This window comes from Genypterus blacodes, unplaced genomic scaffold, assembly GCF_046128005.1.
Source record: "Genypterus blacodes isolate CSIRO-AG114 ecotype Tasmania unplaced genomic scaffold, CSIRO-AGI_Gbla_v1 ptg000038l_1, whole genome shotgun sequence".
In the NCBI taxonomy this organism is placed as follows: Eukaryota; Metazoa; Chordata; class Actinopteri; order Ophidiiformes; family Ophidiidae; genus Genypterus; species Genypterus blacodes.
This window is the reverse complement of record NW_027466851.1, coordinates 727520-750064: the sequence shown is the minus strand read 5'-3', so window position 1 is coordinate 750064 and position 22545 is coordinate 727520. Positions and strand designations below refer to the sequence as shown.

Sequence of the window (22545 nt, the reverse complement as noted above, 5' to 3'; positions counted from 1 at the left end):
CAACTGGGTCGGATTTTAAAAGTGAAATGTAAACAGAGATGCAGTTTTTGGCTGTTAAATGTTCAGCCTCAGTGTGTGTTTTATCAATATTTCAGATCTGAAGTGTAAACAAATGGACCACATATGAGACACCGGAAGAGAAGACGAAGCAAGTTTGGAGAGAAAATCTATACTGACTGAAAGTTTCAGAGAAAAATCAGAGATGGCACTAATGGAGCATTTTAAATAATGTATTACTCTACGGGGGAGGGGAGGGGAGGGAGAGATAGAGAGGGAGAGAGAGAGAGAGAGACAGAAAGAGAGTGAGAGTGAGAGTGAGAGTGAGACAGAGAGAGAGAGAGAGAGAGAGAGAGAGAGAGAGAGAGAGAGAAAGTGAAAGAGAGAGAGACAGACAGAGAGACAGAGAGAGAGAGAGAGAGAGAGAGAGAGAGAGAGAGAGAGAGAGAGAGAGACAGAGAGAGAGAGAGAGAGAGCTCTCTTTCTCAGATTCTGGGAACTGGGACAAACTAATAAAAAACTCTAAATAATATACAAGTTTAGCATGGGAAGGTTTAAACATACATGAATGTGTGTGTCTGTGTGCGTGTCTGTGTCTGTATGTGCATGCGCGTGTGTATGCGCGTGCGTGTGTGTATGTGCGTGCGTGTGTGTGGGGGGGGGGGGACCCAAGCAGGAGCCCAGTGTGACACCACAGGAAGAAGTGAGCATGAACATGGAAACATGCACACGCTCAGCAGGAGGAAGATGATGATGATGATGATGATGATGATGAGGGTTACCTTGTCAGAGTAGATGGACATTCTTGTGGTCAGGCCGACCACAGGGATTCGGTAGAAGCCGGCGGTGTAGGATACAGGCGTGGGCGTCAGGTGGTCGTTAGACTGAGGGGGGTGGCTGACCAGGATGGCATAAACCTGCAGCATGAGGAGGGGAAGAAGAAGAAGAGGAGGAAGACTTTATGCTTTGACTAACATCTTTACATGGAACACTTGGAGTTTGCTTAATAAGCTGGATACATAACTGAGAGAGAAGTACGAGTGAGTTTGATGGATGCTGATTTGCCCCTGTGAGGCGGTGTTTCATTTTATCCGTGTTTGTTATTATAATATAAATGAATCATTAATATCTTTCTTTACTTTGCTCATTTTCCTGAACAGCTGACTCATTCATGTAGTGGAGCTTTGCCCAGTTTCTAAGTCTGACCCCTGACCCGTGACCCCTGACCCACATGAAGAACAACCCAGACATCAGGTAACGTGGGACCTGGCTCAGGTGAGTCACGTGACCCTCTGAGCCCCGCCTGCGTGATGATGATGATGTCACCGATCTGAGTGCCAGGGTGAAACTATGAAGCCCATCTGCCTCATGGAGACACAAGTTTACAGAGCAGCAACCACCTCCATGCGCCGGACCGTCGGTCTGTGTGAGCGCGCGTGTGTGTGTGATTATGTGTGTGTGTGTGTGTAAGTATGTATGTTTGTGTGTGAGAGTACGTGTGTTCTCTGATGTCTCTCTCTCTCCCTCCCTCCTCCAACATCCTCATCACAGCTCACTCTGTAATCTCTCCATCCTCCCAGTGAACAGAGGGATTACTCTCTCTCTCTCTCTCTCTCTCTCTCTGTCTCCCCCCCCCCCCCCCTCCCCTTGTTGGCCTCATTTCTGTTGCTCTGGTGTAACTGAACTGTAGAAATTGACAGCATCAAAGTAATCACTGCACTACAATCAAGGATGTTCTTCATTCTGAGAGACACAGACAGAGAGAAAGAGAGAGAGACAGACAGGGTGAGAGAAACAGACAGACAGACAGACAAAGAGAGAGAGAGAGAGAGAGAGAGAGAGAGAGACCGACAGACAGACAGACAGACAGACAGACAGACAGACAGACAGACAGACAGAGACCAACACAGACGGACAGACAGGGAGACAGAAAGAGACAGACACCCTCCCTCATTCGGCAGTGCTGCAGGTAGAACATAATTACCCCCAACTCTCTCTACCCCCCTCTTTGTCCTCCAACGGGGGTGTCTGTCTGTCTGTCTGTCTGTCTTTCTCTCTCTCCCCTCCCACTGTCTGTCTGTCTGTCTCTCTCTCTGTCTGTCTCTCCATCTCACTGTGACCTTCTCTCTCTTCTTTCCTCTTTTTCTCTCCTCACTCCTTCCCTCCAGACTTAACTAACGACGTCATAGATTGGTTTGATGTGAGGATCGGGGAGAGACAAGCTGCCTCCACTGTGGTATGCAACATTTAGGGAACATTTAGGGATAAGTTAGGGAACATTTAGGGTTTGTTTAGGAACCATTTTGGGAATCTTTAAAGAATGCTTGGGGAATGGTTCAGTAACATTTAAGGAATATTTGGGGAAGGCTTGAGGATGGTTAAGGGAATGGTTTAGGAAATGTTAAAGGTGACATTGAGCAGGAACATTATTTGTGTGTACATCGTGACGGATGCGGAGAGGAGGGTGCCCTTACCTGGTTGGAGATGAGGTCCTCACAGACGGACAGCGCCATCTGGATGGCGTTGGGTTTGTGCGTGACGGAGATGGCGTTCATCTTGAACTTGTCTTTGCCATAGAGGGTGTTGGCCTGACTCACCGCCTCCTTGAACACCTGCTCGTAACGTTTCTGACTCAGCACAGCGCCGATGTTCACCAGGCGAGGCTCACAACCGCAGCGAGCCACCGAGCAGCAGTGCAGCACGGCGAGCAGGAGCACGCCACGCAGCTCCACTGAGGAAGAGGAGGAGGAAGAGGAGACACACAGATTGCAGAGTGTATTAAAACACGATCAAGTCATAGAGACACCTGAGCTAAATAGAGGCCACGCCCCTGACATTAAAACACTTCCTGTTTCCTGATGATTTGTTTGTCCTTGGTTGAAAATCCAAGTCGACCTGCACAGGTGAGTGATGTCATTAGTTTAGGGAGTTTAATGACGTCATTTGTATTTACAAAATGGTAGAAACTGTTTACAAACCTCACTGATGTAAACAAACATTTAGCATCATCAGAAAACATATAGAGCTGTGTGTGTGTGTGTGTGTGTGTGTGTTCTGCATTCACACCTTGATGTCTAACTGCGAACTAAATGTGACAATTCTAAAAAAGAAATTCTGAATGTATTTTTGGAATTCAAAGTTAATGATGAGAGGAGGAAGAGGAGGGAATGAAAGAAGACAAGGATGAAAGACAAAATGGGAGGTGAGTACGATGAAGAGGAGGCAATGTGATGAAGAATAAGGGAGAAAGAATGTGAGTAAAAAATAAGAAAAGAATGTGCATGAATATGGAACAGATGATGATGCCAAAAATGATGAAGATGAAAATGAGATAAACTGATGTAGATGAAGCAGATTGATGAAGAGGGAGGAAATGAAAGTAATGAAGGCATTGATCAACAAGAGAGTGCTGATGATGAAGAGGAGTGAGGAAGATGATGGTGCTTTTTGGACTACATCACATTACATCATACTCAAACATTAACTGTCATTTATTATTTACACCGAAATAGGATAAGATGACGATGATGTTAATAAGGGGAATGATAATAATGATGAAGAGTGTGATGGTGTGATTGATGAAGATCGATGAAGTAGAGATCAGTTGACAAATGAAAGTAAAATCTGAATACATATTGGAGCTGTGACTCACTGTGTGATGCTGATCGATAGCCGATGATGATGATCGTGTCTCTCTCGCTCTCCTGTTGATCTCAGTGTGGGAGGATCCGGTACCGCCGCCGTCTCGCGCCTTTGGCTCTGAAGGTTAAAGGTTTGATCGATCGCTCAATGATTTCATCGGTGAAAAAAAATCCGCGGTCACGTCGCGGTCTTGTTGTTGATGATGAGAATGAGGATGATGATGAAGACGATTCGCTGTTGATTCCGCGGGAAATGATTTTTCATTCATGAACGGTTCTTATCCACAGACGCGCTGCCGTCAGCGCGCGCCGCGTCCTGTTGATTCACGCTCTACCTGTTTGTTGTTTTTTCCGCGGTAAATAAACAAACTGTTTACATGTGATCGTTGTTGATGTTTTCATTCCGGATCCTCGCGGACTCACGGTGACCTGATGCTCTGTGAGCGCGCGCTCTGCCCTTGGATCGTGCGCGCTCACAGAGCGACAAAGCGCGACGCCGATAAAGCGAGCACGCGCCTCTGTCTCCCTGTCCCTCAGCCACGTCTCTCTCTCTCTGTCTGTCTGTCTCTCTATCTGTGGCCCTCTCTGTTTATCGCTCAATCCCTGTCTGTCCCTCTCTATGTTTGTCTCTGCCTGTCTGTCTGTCTGTCTGTCTGTCTCTCTTTCTCTCTCTGTCTTCCCCTCTCTGTCTGTCTCTCTCTCTCTAGCCATCTGTCCCTCTCTGTTTGTCAGTCTCTCCATCTCTCACACTCCCTGTCTGTCCCTCTCTATGTTTGTCTCTGTCTCTCTCCCTGTCTGTCTTATTTTCAAATAAGTAAAAAAAAAAAAAAACTAAACAAGAAAATAGTAAATAAAAAATAAATCGATATTAGATCCTTTGAGCAGTAAATAAATGTTTATTGATCAGAAACAATAATGATCAGGACTCAGAGCAGATTCATATTCATCTGTATTGATTGATTGTCTTTATGTCATACATGCTTTGATTTTGTAATTGTATTTCTACGTACTTATATATGAAATAAAACGTGTTTCAAGTCAAATATATTTATAACCTTGTTCTTTATGAATAGACGGCTTCAAATATGAAAATATGAATTAAATAATACAATTATCAAAACATCACTAGACAGCATAATGTGTATGTGTGTGTGTGTGCACACTTTGTTTTTAAATTCCAATCATGAGCCTGACACGTTGCCATGGAAACAGAAGCAGCACCATGCCCCTGCTGCTGTCGCCATGGAAACAAGCATCCGCCATGCTCCTCAGCAGACATAAGTTATAATTAACGCACAGCTGATCGGCACATTAACCCTTTCATCCGCTCACATCCACCACGAGCCAATCAGTGATCAATAAGAGCATCAGGGACGTTCAGCAGGGGTTTCTTTTGTTAAGCATCATTTCAAAGTTTTCCCATACCTTCACTTTTGCTTGATTTCTGGTCAGTGATTTCTGATTTCTGTTTCTTGTTTTCATGCTGTACTGTAACTGTTTCACAGTAATTTCCCTCGGGATAATTAACTTTCATCTTATCTTATCTTATTTGACCCCACGATCTACGACCTCTGCGACCTCTGCGTCTCTGAGGGGATGAACTAGAGATACACACGCGCAGCATCTACTTGTTAGCTGCCTCTGTTAGCTGTTAGCTTGTTCCCTCACTTCCATTGTGCATATTTTGGATGAATTTAGGAGAACAGCTCCTCAAACATCAACATGGGTCCAGTTATAATCTCATATAATCTAATATATAAAGACTACTCTATAAAAGAGGAAAAAGATTTTCAGTCTCACATGCAGCAGCAACAAACATGCTAACGGCACCATGACGTCCTGTTAGCGTGTTAGTCACGCCTGACCTGCTGCTTCACCACGAATCACAGCCAAGAGAAGATTTACTTCAGCTTCCAGGCCAGTACACACACACACACACACGCACGCACGCACGCACGGTGTCTCTCTGCATTTCCAGCTGAGTGTGGTGTAAGGCGAGCAGAAATGCATGCTGGGACACTTTTGTAGTCTACACTGTCCTAAGGGATCATCAGTGCGTGTGTGTGTGTGTGCGTGTGTGTGTGGCTCCTCAATGGACAAGCGGGAAACTAAACAAGGTCAGGTCGATCAGATCTAAATCACCTGATGCAAACTGAGTGTCTAGATTTCCTCCGAGTCGCCACAGCAACCAAACTTGCGTTGCTGGTAGAACATGGCGGGTGTAAAGTCTGTGAGTCATAAAGTCGTCGTCCTGCTGCGTCTTTGGCAGTAAGGTTGAGACATCGATGAAGAATTGAACCGTTTCACCGCCTGGTTTGGAGGAACGAGGCCTTGTCTGTTAGTCGACTGAGGCTCAGCAGCCACAGATCTGATACACGTCAAGTCAATATAGGCCCGCCGTGTATAAAAGGGGCGGGGCCAATTCTGCATGAAACTAATTTGACGTGCTGGCTTTGGAGACGCTCCAATAACGACTGATCACAGATCCATGGGATGTACAAGCTTATATTTTGTGCATTTGAATGAATATGAGTCCGTTCATGGGGAGTGACACAAAACATGTCAACATAGAATTTGCCACAAAATTCTGGAAAATATTGCAGCAATAAAAACACATCTTTTTAAAAAAGCAAAATCCAGGGAGGAATGTTGCAATCACTAAATGTACTTTCTTTAAAAACTGGCATCATGATCAATTAACGATCTATCAATCATTGTTCTGCTGATTGACTATAAGTCAACGTTTCAAAGGAGTAAACAAACCTAACAGAGCTGCGGGCTTACAGCAGCTAAGACGCTTCACTTCCTCCCTTTGTTCTGGGTTAGATGCTTCTTTTCTTCTCAGCAGGACTTCAGGAGACCTGGAGGCTCACAGGTTCTCCATCAGCGCTCCACTCTGAGCTCAGAGGTTAGAGGTCATACCGATCCAGTGTCTGATGAGCTGGTAGGCGATGGTCTGTCTGGGAGGGGCGGTCAGCACCGACCTGGTCCCTCTGACCACAGAGTCAATCACCTGACAGAAACCAAGGAGAACACTTCAGTACCTGGACCAGCAGATCAGCAGAGCAACAAGGAGTTCTAGCAGTAATTATATTTTCCTGTATGTTGTTACCTGTTGCCGTGGGAACCAACGAGCCTCCTCAATCTCAGTCTGATCCACTCTGATGTCTGTTGACATGGCGACGGTCAGGCAGCCAATCATGAGGCTGGAGGGCATCGGCCACGGCTGACAGGACACGTACCGGACCAGCCCCACCTTCACCCCGCTCTCCTCCTCCACCTCCCGCCTCACCGCCTCCTCCACCGTCTCACCTGCAAGGAGGGGGGGGGGGGGGGGGGGGGGGGGGGGGGGGGGGGGGGGGGGGTCAGTGTGTGTGTGTGTGGGTATGTGTATCTGAGTGTGTGTGTGTGTGTGTTACCTGGCTCTATGAATCCAGCCAGGCAGGAGAACATGCCCACAGGGAACACCTTCTTCCTGCCCAGTAAGCACTGGTTTCCATCAGGGTGGATGACCAGCATGATGACCACTGGGTCTGAAAAGACGAAAGGTCTGTGGGTTGACTGATAAATTCTGAGCCTAGCATAGAAAGAACTTCTCTATTTTCAATCAGAATCTCCTTCTAACTCAACTCTTATACAAATGAGGACCAGCTGGGGAAAACGTCAATTAAAACTTTGAAAAAAATAATCATTTGGCAGGCAGGAACACACACAGGTGAAATGTGGTGGGCATAAAGACGTTTGGTACTAGCGCAAAGTCTCTGCTAACGACTCTGCTGATATTCATGTTTCATATTAATATTTTATATTAAGTGGCTCAGTCTTTCCCTCTGTCACATCCTGTAGTGTGGTAACTGCTAGATAACGAGCAGACAGTAAGGACGCATGTTACACTTTCATCTACGGGCACAACTTCCATCTGAAGCCTTTCTCACATCTGAGGGACTAGATCAGGGGAAACAAGTTCAGCATCTCTAACGTCTCACTGAGTCGTACCAACTCGTGGGTAGCAGGTGTTGTGGACCCCCTTCAGACTCCTGCAGCTGGAGTTCAGGCAGCTCCTCTTGTGTCCTCCCTCCTCCACTCTGGTGCTGCTCCCACAGGTGGGACAGAAGCTGTACCTGCTGTGCCAGGCCAGCACAGCACGAGCCTGAGCCATCACGCCTACAGGAGCGACAGGTTGTAGGCGATACAAAAAAACAGAGGAAACTTGTCATGACTTCTTCTCTGGATTATCAACATGCTGGTAAACAGACAAATCTACACACACGACAATAGAATCTCAAAATTCTTCCTCACCAGCGTCTTCCTCGCTGAGTTTCAGCAGGTCTCTGTTGGGAGTCTTCGGGAAGAAGCATTTACTTTCTGTACAGCGTTTGAGAAGATCAGCTGGTTCTTCATCTGTGCTGATGGCAAACCAAGCGGGAGGATCCCAGACACTCTGCTCTGTCTGACCGGAGGAAGAGGAAGGGTCGGGCTTCTTCTTCTTCTCCACTCCAAGGAAGACGGGTACAGTTGCGGGTTTGTCCATAAGGTCCTTAACTGCCTGGTACCTGAAGCAACACAGCTTGGTCTCATCCTGAAACAGTCAGAATCACAGTCCAGGGGATCCGTTAGGTCACTTCCACACACCTGGAGACCAGTGTGGAGAAGGAGCAACATGATGAGGAAACATCAGAATCAACCATGGAATGACTCAAAACAAAAAGGTATAAAAACACTATCGTCTCCTGAGATCTAAGTCTTACACAGGATGTTATGTAGATCATAATTCTGACGTTTACGACCCAGAAATGTCCTATACCTATACCACGCATAAGTTTGTCTACGCAGCTGCCCAAGTCGAGAGATCTGCCGTGAACATGGAGGTCTTGGCCCAGCAGTGAAACCCTGTACGCACCCCCGTGCCTTGTCCCTCCTGGGGGCTTCTGACCATGGGACTGAGGTTGGAGAACAGAAGGTAGATGGAGTTCGGATCGCACCGTTTGGCCTCCAGCCAGGCCGTGTCCGTCCTCTTCGCGCTCAGTCTGTCCAGTGTCTCTCTGCTGAAGTAGGTCTCCTGCTGGCTGAGGTCAGAGGTCGACAGGACGCTACAGCAACTGTCGTCCGTCCGAGCCAGCAGGTGGGCGATGTGTCTGTGGCCCCAGAACTTGGCGATGTCATAGGCAGTCTGGGAGGATCCATTTAACAGAAACTTGTCGCAGCTTGAGGATGAAGGAGAGAGAAGTGTAAAGAGAGAGAAGCGTGTTTTGTGTAGGAACATATCTGCCCGGCGTCTCTTTACCCCTGTGACAGCAACGCCTCCACCACGTGGAAGTGACCGTTACGAGCAGCAAGCATCAGCGCCGTCCAGCCGCTGTTTCCTGTCTGGTTGATGAGCGAAGGTGAATGGGTCAACAGCTGGATCATCTGGGCCAGGTCCCCTCTGGCTGCACTGTCCAGAAATCTCTCCAGTATCTCCTCCTTCGCACTGAACTGGAGGCTCGCCATTCTTCCTGCTGGACCAGGAAGAGCCCAGATCTTACTTGATTTAAGATACAGGACAATACCATCGCAATTCACACAATGAATCTAGAACTTTTATGTATTTTAGTTTTTTAAGATGTTTCCAAAAAAGCTCCCAGAAGGTTCCTGAAAGCCTCGTATCTGGGAAACCTTCAGGGAACACGTCAACATTCAGTTTCTGTAGAGGTTTGTAACGACAGCCTAACTTCAAAATGTCTGCAGAAGAACACAACAGATGTTCATGATGAGAACGTCCTCACGTTTGCATGTCAGGAGGCAGACAAAGAATAACAACAGATCACGTCTGATTGGTTTTATTTTTTGAGTCTATGTCCATTGGTCTTTTGGTCTCCATAGTTACACCTTTTGTAATACTACATCAGTTGTATTTGGCTGAGAAAAATGGTAACCATGGTAGCTTCCTGCTTCCGCCGGACACCGCGTTACAGAACGTTGCACATTATGTAAAACACAAACAAACATCAAATGCACATAAATGTAAAACTGAAGTCAAACTAACTAACTAGCATCGCTAAAGGGTCCGTGTTAACTAACGGCACTATCACGGCACAGGTGGCATTAATGAATAATAAATAAGAAGCTGAAGTCTCCAGCAGCTGTCTAGAACTTGTTACGGACTTCATGTTTACACCTGCTAAAGGGATTCCAACCCCGCAGACTGACTTCACATGTGAAGCTTCGGCTCGTGTTACTGTCACCGAGTTGTTCATTCGGAGCAGAATGAGGTGAGAAGCTGCTTGTTGGTGTGAAGTGTTACGGTCTGACCTGCTGCTCGGTGCTGCTGGGTGTTCGTCCTTGGTGGATCACGTGACGAGCTGCGTTCAAGAACCAAAACATGGCCACCTGTGCTGCCTTCAGGAGCTGCTTGAAAGCTCGGAAATCTCTCACAAAATTTTGCAATCAGCGGCAATACTATACGGAGCATTTTAGGATCAAATGTGTAATAATCCGAAACATTCGAATAAATTAGTTTGAGTAAACAGGGCCGAAACTTTGTTTGGTTAACATTTTAATAAAATAGTGTACAAAATTATGTTACAGAGACAAATAATCTTTCGACTTTCAATCCAGTGAAAAATGACCCTTTAATTACAAACCAATACACATGCTGACAATCATCAAAATATTAAAAATGGAATACATTCGGTTAATATTTGCTGCATTTTCTGTGCCTCACATTAAACAAACACAATCTGTTACTAAATATGAACACAAACACGTCCCTCAATTAATTTAGTTAATGGAAATGGACTGAATTATATAATCAAGGTATGATTTGTTAAACTTAATAAAGCTGAAACACTGTGATCACACTTTGTCCATAAATGCCCCATATTATCAGCAATTTCAATTCATTATTGACTTTAAGGAATCCAATCAAGAATGAAACTAACTAAAGCCAAAGCCAGGATTTATTCCCAGATTTCCAGGTTTACTCCGAATTTTTCCAGCATTATCATTATTTCCAAACCTCTCGTTTTTTGTAATTCCAACACTCCAGGGTTATTAGCAACTTTTCACTTCTTGCAACTTTTCAATTATTCAACATTTTCACATTTCCGATTTTTCAAAATGTTTAAATTAAATGTGTGTGTGAACTTTTCAATGTAAACTGTATTTACTCTGTGTGTGTGTGTGTGTGTGCGCGTGCGCGCGCGTGTGTGTATGTGTGTTAGGAGTAGAAGGTGAGGACGCTCTGGTGGTTTCCTCGCACCAGCAGCAGAGGAGGAAGATCCTTGGAGAGTGTTTCCATCCAGCACATATAGAGGGCGCTAGACACTGTACCTTTCCTGGCCAATGGCATGCTCCTGCAGAGAGACGGAGACAGACAGAAAGAGACACAGTAAACACCATCCAAACACGTTCTACATTGCATGTGTCAGCAGGTTTGGATCTACACGGTTGTTCATAAAGTTGGAATGGTTTCCTGTTCCAACTTTATGGGCAACAGTGTACATATATATACTGCTAACCATAAGGTTGGAATAATTGTTCCTTCCAACTTTATGGGCGACCGTGTATTTCTCTGATGGGCTCCAGCAGCAGGAGTCGGAGGTTAATGGACTTGTTTCCTCACAAAGATGTTCAGTCACTCATCCAAGCAGAGTTCAGTTCTAAGCCATTTGCAATGTTTACTTTAAAAGGCAAGGCAACTATATTTATATAGCACATTTCATATAAACTCTTCATATAAAAACAGGTTAAAATGCATTTTCAGGCAAAAGAATGCATAAAAAAACATTTAGATAAAGAATAAAGAATATATCTCATTCTTCTTTCTGTCAGATTCCTGAGCCAGATTAACCTGAATTTGAATCAGCCTTAACTGAGTCTGACCAATCCACAGAGGTCACGTCTGAGCGGTATGGCCGGCACAAACAGGCTTACACCTCATCTTTGTGGGTCAAAATGAGCAAACAGGGAGCTTACATGACGATGAGTTTGGCAGCGCAGGAATGTTCCTTCATCAGCTCGTTCAGTCGGATCTGACGGTTTGTCTGAAACACACAAAAATCATCCGATACAAAAGTCTGTAAATAATACTGTGACAAACTTCATCAGAGTGATTGGTCAGAGACGACGTCGTGTCAGCAGTATCTGGGCAGACCTTGGCCTTGTAGAGCTCTAGTTCGTTGTCTGTGATCCTCCAGGGCTCCTGAGCTTTCAGTCTCTCTGCTGCTTCCTGCTCCATGTCGTCTTCTTTCAGCCTGTACGGCTCAATCAGCTCCTTAAAACTCAGTTTGCTGAGGCAACATGAACACAGTGCGTCAGTATATCAGTGTGAGCCTGCAGGACAAAGTTGGACCTTTCTAACACCTCGTCAATGTTCTTCTTTTATTATTTCAGGCTTATTTCCTTGCAGATGAGTACATTCTGTGACTTGGCTTTGCACAGGGTCAGTTATGCTACATTTAAAGGATTTCAGCATACTTGTGTTTTTTGGGTTTGGTGTTGATGTCTCCCAGGACGTTAATGTCAGAGAAGTCGATCCTGAACCTGCTAAGCAGAGTCGCCATCCTGAAGATGACAAGGACATGACAAAAATGTGTCATTTCAGGTCATTGCACCATTAAATAATCTCTGGAGAAGCAGCGGCTCACACTCGGCGGTCGTGGTCGATACGGTTGATTTTCCCACCAATGAAAACTCTGATCCTGCAGTCGCCCCACTTCTTCCTGTTGGTCAGCAGGTATGGAATCAGCAGAGTCAGGCCTGGAACACACAGGGACACAGAAGAGTGTGAGGCTTCTGACTGAGTGGCCTGCCAAACACACACCTGCATCAAACACACACCTGCATCAAACACACACCTGCATCAAACAAACACCTGCATCCAAACACACACATGCATCCAAACACACAGTTTAGTTTAGTTTAGTTTAGTTTAGTTTAGTTTAGTTTAGTTTAGTTGCATTCAGTTAAGAGGACACACAGATATGAAGTTTTACAGTCATGAAGCTAATGGGAGCAGGATGAGCCTGATAAGAGGAACTGACCTCCATCATCAAACAGCCACCAGACGTCGATGGTTCCTTTGCCCTGTTTCTTCTTAAACTGCTGACTGGATTCCAACAGGCGCTGATCAGTCAGACTGAGAGGAGACTTAGTGTCTGCATAGGATGGAAAGAAAGAAAGAGGACGGGTCACTCACTCTATCTCTCTGTCTGTCTCTCTCTCTCTCTCTCTCTCTCTTTTCTTACCTTTCTTGATGAGTGGGCTGCTCTGATTGCTGGTGGTTTTGGACAGGAAGGAGTCAGAGTCAGCGTCTTTAGGCGGATTGATAGGTACCACCACCTCCTTACCGCCCCCTGTTGGCTTTTCCTGGGACAACAGCAGATCATCTGCAGAGACACAGGCGAGAGGAACAGTTACACTCGACAGACAGACAAGACAGACAGACAGGCAGACAGGCAGACAGACAGACAGACAGACAGACAGACAGACAGACAGACAGGTTCATGTACCTTGTCCCTGGATGTGAGAGATGTCCAGTCCGCCCTGCAGTCGGAGGATCACCACTCCATACTGCAGATCAAAAGCGTCACTGAAACACAAAAACAAAAAATCTATTTTAAAATGATATCGTCATGTAAAAGTGGTGAAAATACAAACGTAATCTAAAATGAGGTCTTAGTACAGAATCATAGCCCAGTGGAGGGTTGAGTGACAGCTACATGATCTGGATGATGATATCTGTCAGGTCAGATTCCATCCTAATGTAAGGATGTTCTTACTGTATAGTGTTGATGTAGATCTCCAGGTCTCTCATCTCTACATCACTCCAGTTGTTTTTGAAGCCCATCACCAGTGTGTTGGGCTTCAGACGACCCAGACCGACAGCCTGCAGAGACAGGATGTGCAGTGTTCAACCGTGTAATGGTGAGCAGTCTGGTTCAGATTAGAGGTTTGCAGTTAGACTTAAACTACCTGCAGGAGAAACTGCACTCCATGCCTCAGGCTGTCAGAAAAGACAGGTGTGTAAAAGGACTTGATGCCTTTCTTATTGAGCCAGCGCTGACAGCGAATGTGGTCTTGGGACGACTCCTTAAAGTTTGGCCTACGGGAAACCTGCACCAGAAAAGGAACATTAATGGACAGAAGTAAAGGAGGACGGATACTTCCTGTAAGGCCGTCGGCACCAAACTTACAGTCCTCACGTGACCGCAAACCATGAGGCCGATGTTCTTGGTGAAGGAGTGAACCAGCTGGAGCAGAGCCGGACGAGCGTTTGGATAACCGGTCAGCACCAAACACTGCGGCCTGTAAGGGCAGCGAGCACACAATATTATGATCCACTGAAGCCCAGAGGAGAACATACAGTATGACTTTGACAATGTCTGGAGATTTCTTTATCTACTGTCCGCCGTAATGACATGACAGTGAGCAGAGTTCAGTACATCTTCATTAAGCTTCTAAGCTTCTACTGCAGAAGGATCAAAGCTGCAGCCTGACCTGAAGTTCTTAACGTGATCCTCCACCCCAGTGAGGCTCAAACTGTGGGTCAGGGCCTGGTTGTAGATCAGAGCCTGTGTGGATGAACCCCAGTTTACATCTGCGGAGAGCAAAGTAGCTACGTTAGAAAACAGAAGGACACGGACACCAGGACAGGAAGTCTGATGTGCTGCAGAATGACTCATCAGCAGCAGGAGGAGTCAGTTCATATTTATACTCGTCTATTTCTCAGTTGAAGTTTCCATTGCTTGTTATTAGTCTTGTCTTTTCGGCTGCTGTTTGACCTTCTGGACTCATTTCTTGCCGAGCTTTCTGTACTAAGAATTCTCAAAATCAATCAAATCAATATTTACTCATCAATGTTTTCATTATTTAAAATAAATACCAACTAATGTGACTTTTTCTTGAACATACTGAGTGACTAATGAAGAGTTGGCGTTCCTACCAGGTTTCTTGTAGCTGACGTAGATGTAGAGGGCGAGGATGATGAGCAGCGTCACCAGAGCGGCCCACCAGTTAATCACAAACATCACCACACAGCACAGGATGGCCCCCACCAGGGACACCCACATGTTGTAGTACTTGAAGCTGGGGCGCCACCCTGTGGTGACAGATGGAGGCAGAGTAAGTCACACTTCAGGAGGAAGTCAACCTGTCTCATTGTTGCTCAGTCGATGGAGAAGGTATGACATCGTGGCGGATCACAAAGAAATGATGACTGATGTGGTTTTACCTGGAGAGTTGGCCAGAGAGGCGTGGAAGACGGAGAAGTTGATGAGAGCATAAGATGCCAGGAAGAAGTTGGAGATGATGGGAGCGATGATGTTCAACTCAGCTGAGAGAGAAACAAAACATGTCCGATATTTACAACCGTAGGTGCTTCTAATGTTTGGGGCTCATAGATGTTCTGCTGCTGCCTACCGATGAGGATGAAGGCCAGGCCGATGCCGAAGGTCAGGACGTAACCACGCAGAGGCTCGTTGTTCTTCCCATAGCCCTTTGCAAACATTCCAAGGCCTGGATAGATGTTGTCTTTGCACAAAGCCTAGAAGAAGAATAAACTCCTTCAATTATTATTCATGAATTCCTTCATTGTCATTCATTATTCGTGTGTTCATTCATTCCGTCATTCATCTATTCAATCCTTCACTTAGTTGTTTGCTTTAATTTATTCATTCAATTATTATTCATCATTCATTATTATTTATTCTCTTACCTAATCATTTGCGTATTCATTCATTCACTTGCTTACTCACTTGCTTGTTTCATTCATTCTATTATTTATTCACAAAGGGGCTCATTCATGCTGTCACTCAGCATAACACACTCCTGGAGTCCTGCTGACTGAATGTTCAGGTGTTTTCAGACCTGGAAGACTTTGGGAGCGCTGACCAGCGACGCCAGAGCCGACGACAGAGTGGCTGAGAAGATCCCTGCAGAGATCAGAGGGGCAAACCCGGATACCAGACTCATCACCTGGACACACACACACACACACACACACACACACACACACACACACACACTTAAGGCATCCAAATTTCCGTCATTTGGTACACAAGATGACAAAACCGTTCATTATGAATGTAACAGCGGCCTGAGGAGCATAAACATTTAACACCTCAATATTAAAGTGCAGATCAAACAAAGGGATTTTGTTCCATATTTTACTTAAAAACCTTTTAATGTTAGTAAGGTTAAAAACTTTCAAAGCGTCATCAGCATGTACTATCGGTGGCACTGAGCTGTGTGTGTGTGTGTGCATGTGCGTGTGTATGTGTACGTGTGTGCGTGTGTGTGTGTGTGTGTGTGTGTGTGTGTGTGTGTGTGTGTGTGTGTGGGTGGATGTTGTCAATGTCCTCATTCAGCCAGTGAAAGCCTTGTGACTAGAAACAACAGTCACTATTATCTCTGCTGCCCTTTGTTTGGGAACAGCTCTGTCTGTCTCCAACACACACACACACACGCACACACACACACACACACACACACACACACACACACACACACACACACACACACACACACACACACAAATATACAGTATCATACCAGTCACACACACACACTTACAAGTGTATGGTACGGTGGTACCCTGGTGTGTGAGGCTATGGTGGTGTGTGAAGCAGTATGAGCGTGTATGATGAGGTGGCACTGTGTGTATGTGTATGTGTTACTGTATACTGCCGTCACACATGGTGAATGGGGTACCACGTGTGTGAGTACTGTGGTGGTACCCGGTGTGTGAATACTGGGATGGTACCCGGTGTGTGAGTACTGCGATCGTACCTGGAAGTCGTTCATCAGGCCGAACTGACAGCCTCCCTCCTTGCAGATGGAGAAGTCGTAGCCCAGTGTGCAGGCTGCATCGGTGCAGTTCACCGTGTCGCTCACCGTGTCGTTGTGGTCGCCCGTGGCGTCTCTGACGATGCAGGCTCCTACAGGGGGACAGCAGGTTTGACCTTAAGTCCTTATAAGATTGTTTGACTCCTGTGTCTTTGTCTCCCGTCATGGACAAAACAAACTCACACGTCCTCATAAACTGAAGGTTCAGCCAACCAACACACACACACGTCTCAAAGTTGTATACAAACATCAAAACAACAACATCCACCTCTTTTAGAGTAACATATGGAGGACTTCCCTTCTTTGTGACCTACAGAGTGTTTGTTTACCTGTAGAGATGGTGACAGCCACATAGGTGAGTCCTGTGATGAGGATAGCCAGCAGGGTTCCTTTAGGGATCGCAGACTGAGGGTCCTGAAAAAACACGAATGGACCCCAGAGTCACCTGAAGGTGGTTTGCTTCAGGTCTCAAAGATGAACATGATGATGAAGATGGCAAATTAAATAAGGGTCCATCTCCTCTTATAAATTCCTCTGTGGTGATATTTCTGAGGTAATGGTAAACAAACTGTATTGGTATCTAAACTTATAACCTTGTGATTAAGCTTTTAGAGACGTGAACATTTTTAGCACAAGGGTCCATATGGGTTCTTCAGAGACCCAGTGAAGACCAAATGCCTTCAGCTTACAACCTACACACAGTGACGGAGTTCAGGCGTAAATGTCCTGAATCCAAGATACCCATGAATGAAAAGTTTGGAATTTTAAGAAAAACTCACCGTGAGGTCTCCAGAGATGTTTGCTCCTGCCAGGATCCCAGTGGCTGCTGGGAAGAAGATGGCGAACACTGAGAAGAACGACTCCTCTTCTCTAAAGTCTGGACCCAGGTTTTCTAAGAAGATGGCCGCTGCAGAGAGAGAGAAAGAGAGACAAATCAGGACAGTGGTAGCCTTGCTGGGCACTCTGCTCACCCAGATCCTACTGATCCACACACATTACCTTACTTGGCAAATGTACAAATATACCTAAAAACTAAACAAAACCAAAATAAGAGACGATGCAGCATCAGACTGAATGTTGACAGCTATGAAACTCACTGCTGTAGCCAAAAAATCCTTTGGGATCTTTGCTTTCTGTCGGCATGAAGGTTCCTATGAAGTAATTGGCGATAGCTCCCAAAAGGATGATCAACAGGACTATCTGAGCCTGAGAGAGGGAGAGAGGGAGACAGACAGAGAGAGAGAAAGAGAGAGAGGAAAATCACGTCAGCTGGACTCCTGGTTTACAGGTTTGGGTCGAGTTCCAAACTTCAGGTTTTGAGTCAAGCTTTGACATCCATATCCAAAATCAACAATAAAGTAGGTCCAGTGTGGACATGGTTCTTCTTCTCTCTCCAGTGTTCTACCTTAGCCTCCCACTCCATCCCGGCTACAGAGATTCCCAGCAGCAAGATGACGGTCAGCGTACCAACAATCCGAATGTCATTCAGCTCATCGGTCATCAATGCGTCCACATCCTGGAACCAATAATGAGCACTGGGATCAATATCAGAATCAGTGTTAGACAGACGGATGTTTTGATCATTCCTGCTACTTTTGACAGTGGTAAACAGCTCCCGTTGATGTTTCAAAATAAAAGCCTTCAAGTTAACGCCGCTACATTTCATTTCATTTGAGTATCAAAGTATGTCTCACATTTAGCATCTTGACCACAGTCTCTGCAAAGCCCACGACGTACATGGCCACAGCCACAGCGTTGGCAAAGGCGAAAATGAGGCCAATGGAGCCTCCAAACTCAGGTCCCAGGCTCCTGGAGATGAGGTAATACGCTCCTCCTGTGTGACAGGTCAATGCAGAAGGTCAAGATCAGCAATAGATTGATGGCTCCCTCTCTTTTATACAGCTGGCCTTAGAATGTGTCTTCCTGTGTCATTTGACCCTGAAAAGTCTGTATCATGTTGTTATTGTGGTGTGCAGAACTTCTATTGTGCTGTAGAAGAAAGAACAACATTGATCCATAAGGGTCCATTCAAAGACCTACACACCTGAAGAGAAGCACAAACATCTCCACATGACAGTGACCGACAGCTCAAGCGTGAATCACAAAACATTGAATCCTTTACATTTGGGATATAAAGTCTTCATGTGCGGTCACAGTCTCACCTCCTCGGACAAAGCCGTTGGTTGCGATGGCAGAAGTGGACAGACCGGTGATGGTGGTGACGACAGTGGCCATCAGGATGATCGCGATGGTCAGTCCTGTTGCACGGAGAGAAAATCTGTGAAATCAAGGCTTATTTTCTTTGCAGGAGCAGTTCTAGACCTGATTTGGCCCGCACTGTCCGCCTCTCACACCGTTCAACATCACAATGATTTGAATCCAGCCCATGAGGTATAGGAAAGACGGCGCTAAGCTGCTTCTCAGCTATTCGCAAGCTAGTAGCTATTCTGAGCTACTCTGCAGGTAGGTAAAAGGTCCAGCCACTCCACGCCAGACCACTTTCTTGCAAGATGGCCGTTGCAAGTGAAGACGAGTGTGTGGCGACATCCACAATGTGCAAACGATCATTTGTTTACCTGAACCTACCAATGCCAGCTTGTCCCACAATCCAGGACATTCTGATGAAGAGCATCACTCCCCAGATATTCAGCATGCAGCGGATCTGGAAGACAAACACTTCCAATTAGCTTTCTGCATTGATCTGACCTTATGAGGGTTGGTTGATAAGTTCTAAGCCTAGTATAGAGAGCTCTAATGCAGAGGTGTAGCATTTTTCTTGAACATAATTTCCTTCTAACTGAAGACACTTGTTGGAGAGATTTTGTTAAAGACATCCTTGACATATGATATATGTCGTCCTTTGGAGCCAGAAGGCCTCCAGTGATTTTAACCCTTGATGCTTGGCTACAAAGAGAGGAACGTCTAAGTGTCCACCAGGTCACTAACCAGGACTCCTTTGACCCAACCAAACTTCACAGTTCCTCCTTTCGCATCCTTCGCTGCCAAGGCTGCTGCCTCCTCCGCCGCTGACGGCTCCTCCCCATTGGCTAGGCCATCTTCAAACGGCTCCTGTCAGTCAATCACAGCCAGGACAGACATGAGAGAAAGACAGAAAGGTGTGAGTGGGAATGTCAACTAGAGCTCATCCACAGAATATTCATCCAATCCAGATTTGGTGATTGATTGGTTGTTGCTAGTCTGTTAGGACAGTCACGCAGATCGCGGGTCACTGAGCGGCTCTGAGCAAATAGGAGGGAGGATAGTTAAACTTCCCAAGTAAAGATGATATGTACACAAACACTGACATGGAAACACTAAACACTTAAATGATTTAGGTTTCTATCGTGTGTGAAGTTATTATACAGCTACTTGTTTATATTAGCTTCAGTTGTGTTTTCAGTCTTTGCCTGTTTTTTGCCAATTTTTGCCTGTACATCATGATGTACTGAACAATCTTCAGTATGATGTTACAGATTGTTTACTGCAGAACAGCCCGTGTTCTCAGTCTCGTCCTGTCTGGAAAAGGATTTTACGTGTTACAGTGGCGCCTTTTATGCTGCTAATAGAAGTCACTGAAAAGTAAAATTGCAATGAAAGACTCCAAAGGGTTAATGGAAACATTCAGGTAGGAGTCAGGTAGGAGTGAGGGGAATGTTGTGTGTTTGATTCTCAGTCAATTCAGACTGAGTGGGACATAATGATTTCACAATCAAACGCATGGAAGAAAGAAAGTTAACCTTTGACCTTTCTTTTTGGAATACTGGACCAAAACAACCTCCGCAATTTACGAGCTCAAGGTTCCTCGTAAACGGCCACATGGTGGTGCAGTTGCACCCACGGCCACATTAGAGACGAGTCCCTCGTTACGTCATACTTGTGTCACAGTTTTTACATAAACAACTACAAAAGGTTTGAGTTGCAACGCTTCCTGGTATACAGTCGAGCATATTAGCTTTAGACTTCTGGACTAAATTATTATATTTACCTTATCCAGCTCATCGTGGAGCTCAGACAGCGACGGTCTCGTCAGTTTCTCCCCAAAAGGTGCGGCGGTCTGCCTGTAGAACTCGATGTTGGGCACAGCGTCGATGGTGTTGTGTCCAAACGTCCTCATGTAGTAGGTGTTGGAGTGTGTGTCGGAGATGTGCGTGTGTCCTGTGCCTGTCGAATGGAGACTCACTGAGTCGCTCTTCATCATGTCCGGGTCATGGGAGACATCCGGGGGGAGACCAATGTCCATGGCACTGCCAAGACCCCCCGAATCCATAAACCCCACCACCCTGAACCGGCTTTTGGACTCATCGGTGGAAACTGGAGCCGGGGCCTGGATCGGAGCCTGGACCGGGGCCTGGACCGGGGCCTGGACCGGGGTTGGGGCCGGGGCCTGAGCCGCTGAGGATGTCGCCTCTGTGACCATGTCCACCTGGAAGCGTCCGCCGGTCCTCAAAGACGGTTTTTGTCCCGACATGTTGGCACAGCGAGATGAGGAGTCCAAAGAGTCACTGTTACAAACACACACACACACACACACACACACACACACACACACACACACACACAGTCAAATATTCAACATCATAAAGCATTTGAAGATAAAACTGGATAATAACAAGTTGAATGAATACTAGTTAATAAAATATTAAATGATCATAAAGTAAAGAACCACCTGGTTGATGAAAGGCTGCTCCACAGTCTGAGGGAAGCTCAGGGAGAGCTGCTCATTCTGCATTTAAGCCCAAAGAGTCACAACTGCAACTGAACAAACTTAATATCAGCAACTAAGAACTCACATCACAAACACAAAGCAAAGGCTTCACCTCCTGATGGCGTCTGAGAACTGGAGGGATGAAACCAAGGCTGTGTGTCATGAACACAAACCCTCCTCCCGCCCCCTCTCTCTCTCTCTCTCTCTCTCTCTCTCTCTCTCTCTCTCTCTCTCTCTCTTTCTCTCTCTCTCTCTCTCTTTCTCTCTCACTCTCTGTAATAATATATACAGTATAAATGCACTATATAAACACATGTATAGTGTATTCTGTGTGTATAACAGGTGCTGATCTTGTAGCAAACGGGAAAACAAAATGAAACAACAATGGTCTGATATGTATTGTAGGGAACACTTTAAAAAGAAAATAAATGAATGACATCATATCACGAATAAACATAAGCACCACAAACTTGACTGTATGTGTGTATATGTCTGTGTATGTGTGTGTGGGTGTGGGTGGGGGTGGGGGTCATTCTGATGTATTAAACAAAGGCATTCGTCATCAGTGCTGCTCTGAGTACTGAGGCATTCATACAGAAATCACTCTGTGTGTGTGTGTGTGTGTGTGTGTGTGTGTGTGTGTGTGTGTGTGTGTGTGTGTGTGTGTGTGTGTGCCCACAGTAACATTAGCATAGTGAATAACAGCTGCTTTCTCTGTCACACTGCTTGATGTGACAGAGCCAAACACTGCACAGACACTCAGCACGTCACTAAACCAGCAAAACTTCACTTAGCTTCATGTTTAACATGGAGATTTGCCAGTTTATCTGCTACGGTAGTTATATCAGTGTGTGAAATGAGTGTGTGTGTGTGTGTTAGGGGGTTATCGCAGGTGATCCTGAGATAAACTGATGTCAATGTCCTGTTTTGCTTTTTTTGTCATTCACTCTCAAACTCTTTTTTTTTTAAATCCTTAAATGTTAAATGTTAAATTTTGATCACATTCACATTTAATGCCATTAAACTGGTTCCATCACGTAACAATAAACTGTATAAGGCCGGTGCAAATACTGATGTTCATGTCAAAGTGCAGTATTTAAATGTGATGTTGTGATATATATTATTAAAAATACCTGGAAACTAAAAGTTTCCATACATTCATTTATTTCAGAATATTCTGAATTAAGTGAAACTCATTGTATTCTTCATCAGCTCTGACATCATAAAACAGCTTTCTAACATTAAAGGCTGAAAACTCGGAATAAACAATCATTAATTCTGACAGACAAACACAAAACATCAGAAAAAGCACAAACCTGAACAAAGAGGAAAGTTTGACTTCAGTCTGCGGAGGTCCATGAGTCCTTCATCACTTTG

At 45.4% G+C, this 22545-nt stretch overlaps 2 protein-coding genes across 4 annotated transcripts; both read right to left on the bottom strand.

The window, feature by feature from the left end:
* Nucleotides 1-4514: 4514 nt before the first annotated feature.
* On the bottom strand, nt 4515-9974 carry nudt12 (nudix (nucleoside diphosphate linked moiety X)-type motif 12). Of its 2 annotated transcripts, none has more exons than XM_076147567.1 (8): nt 9930-9974; nt 8923-9133; nt 8539-8842; nt 7938-8217; nt 7635-7802; nt 7058-7171; nt 6751-6950; nt 4515-6651 (listed from the first exon to the last, which is right to left on the bottom strand). In XM_076147567.1, the coding sequence occupies exons 2-8, from the start codon at nt 9126-9128 to the stop codon at nt 6541-6543; spliced, it is 1383 nt and encodes a 460-aa protein (XP_076003682.1). In that variant the 5' UTR covers nt 9129-9133; nt 9930-9974; the 3' UTR covers nt 4515-6540. The 2 variants fall into 2 exon arrangements, with proteins under 2 accessions (XP_076003682.1, XP_076003681.1); XM_076147566.1 differs by having other exon boundaries at nt 8923-9136; nt 9930-9967.
* A 537-nt stretch (nt 9975-10511) lies between these two features.
* On the bottom strand, nt 10512-20931 carry LOC142996561 (solute carrier family 12 member 2-like). Of its 2 annotated transcripts, XM_076147516.1 has the most exons (27): nt 20857-20931; nt 20449-20787; nt 19410-19532; nt 19050-19125; nt 18626-18721; nt 18158-18297; nt 17869-17979; nt 17561-17669; nt 17243-17370; nt 16793-16877; nt 16407-16555; nt 15486-15593; nt 15039-15162; nt 14851-14952; nt 14563-14718; nt 14118-14217; nt 13814-13925; nt 13593-13733; nt 13400-13506; nt 13130-13209; nt 12866-13006; nt 12662-12775; nt 12266-12377; nt 12096-12182; nt 11773-11908; nt 11595-11662; nt 10512-10972 (listed from the first exon to the last, which is right to left on the bottom strand). In XM_076147516.1, the coding sequence occupies exons 1-27, from the start codon at nt 20929-20931 to the stop codon at nt 10837-10839; spliced, it is 3255 nt and encodes a 1084-aa protein (XP_076003631.1). In that variant the 3' UTR covers nt 10512-10836. The 2 variants fall into 2 exon arrangements, with proteins under 2 accessions (XP_076003631.1, XP_076003630.1); XM_076147515.1 differs by having other exon boundaries at nt 20449-20931.
* Between the last annotated feature and the right edge of the window lie 1614 nt (nt 20932-22545).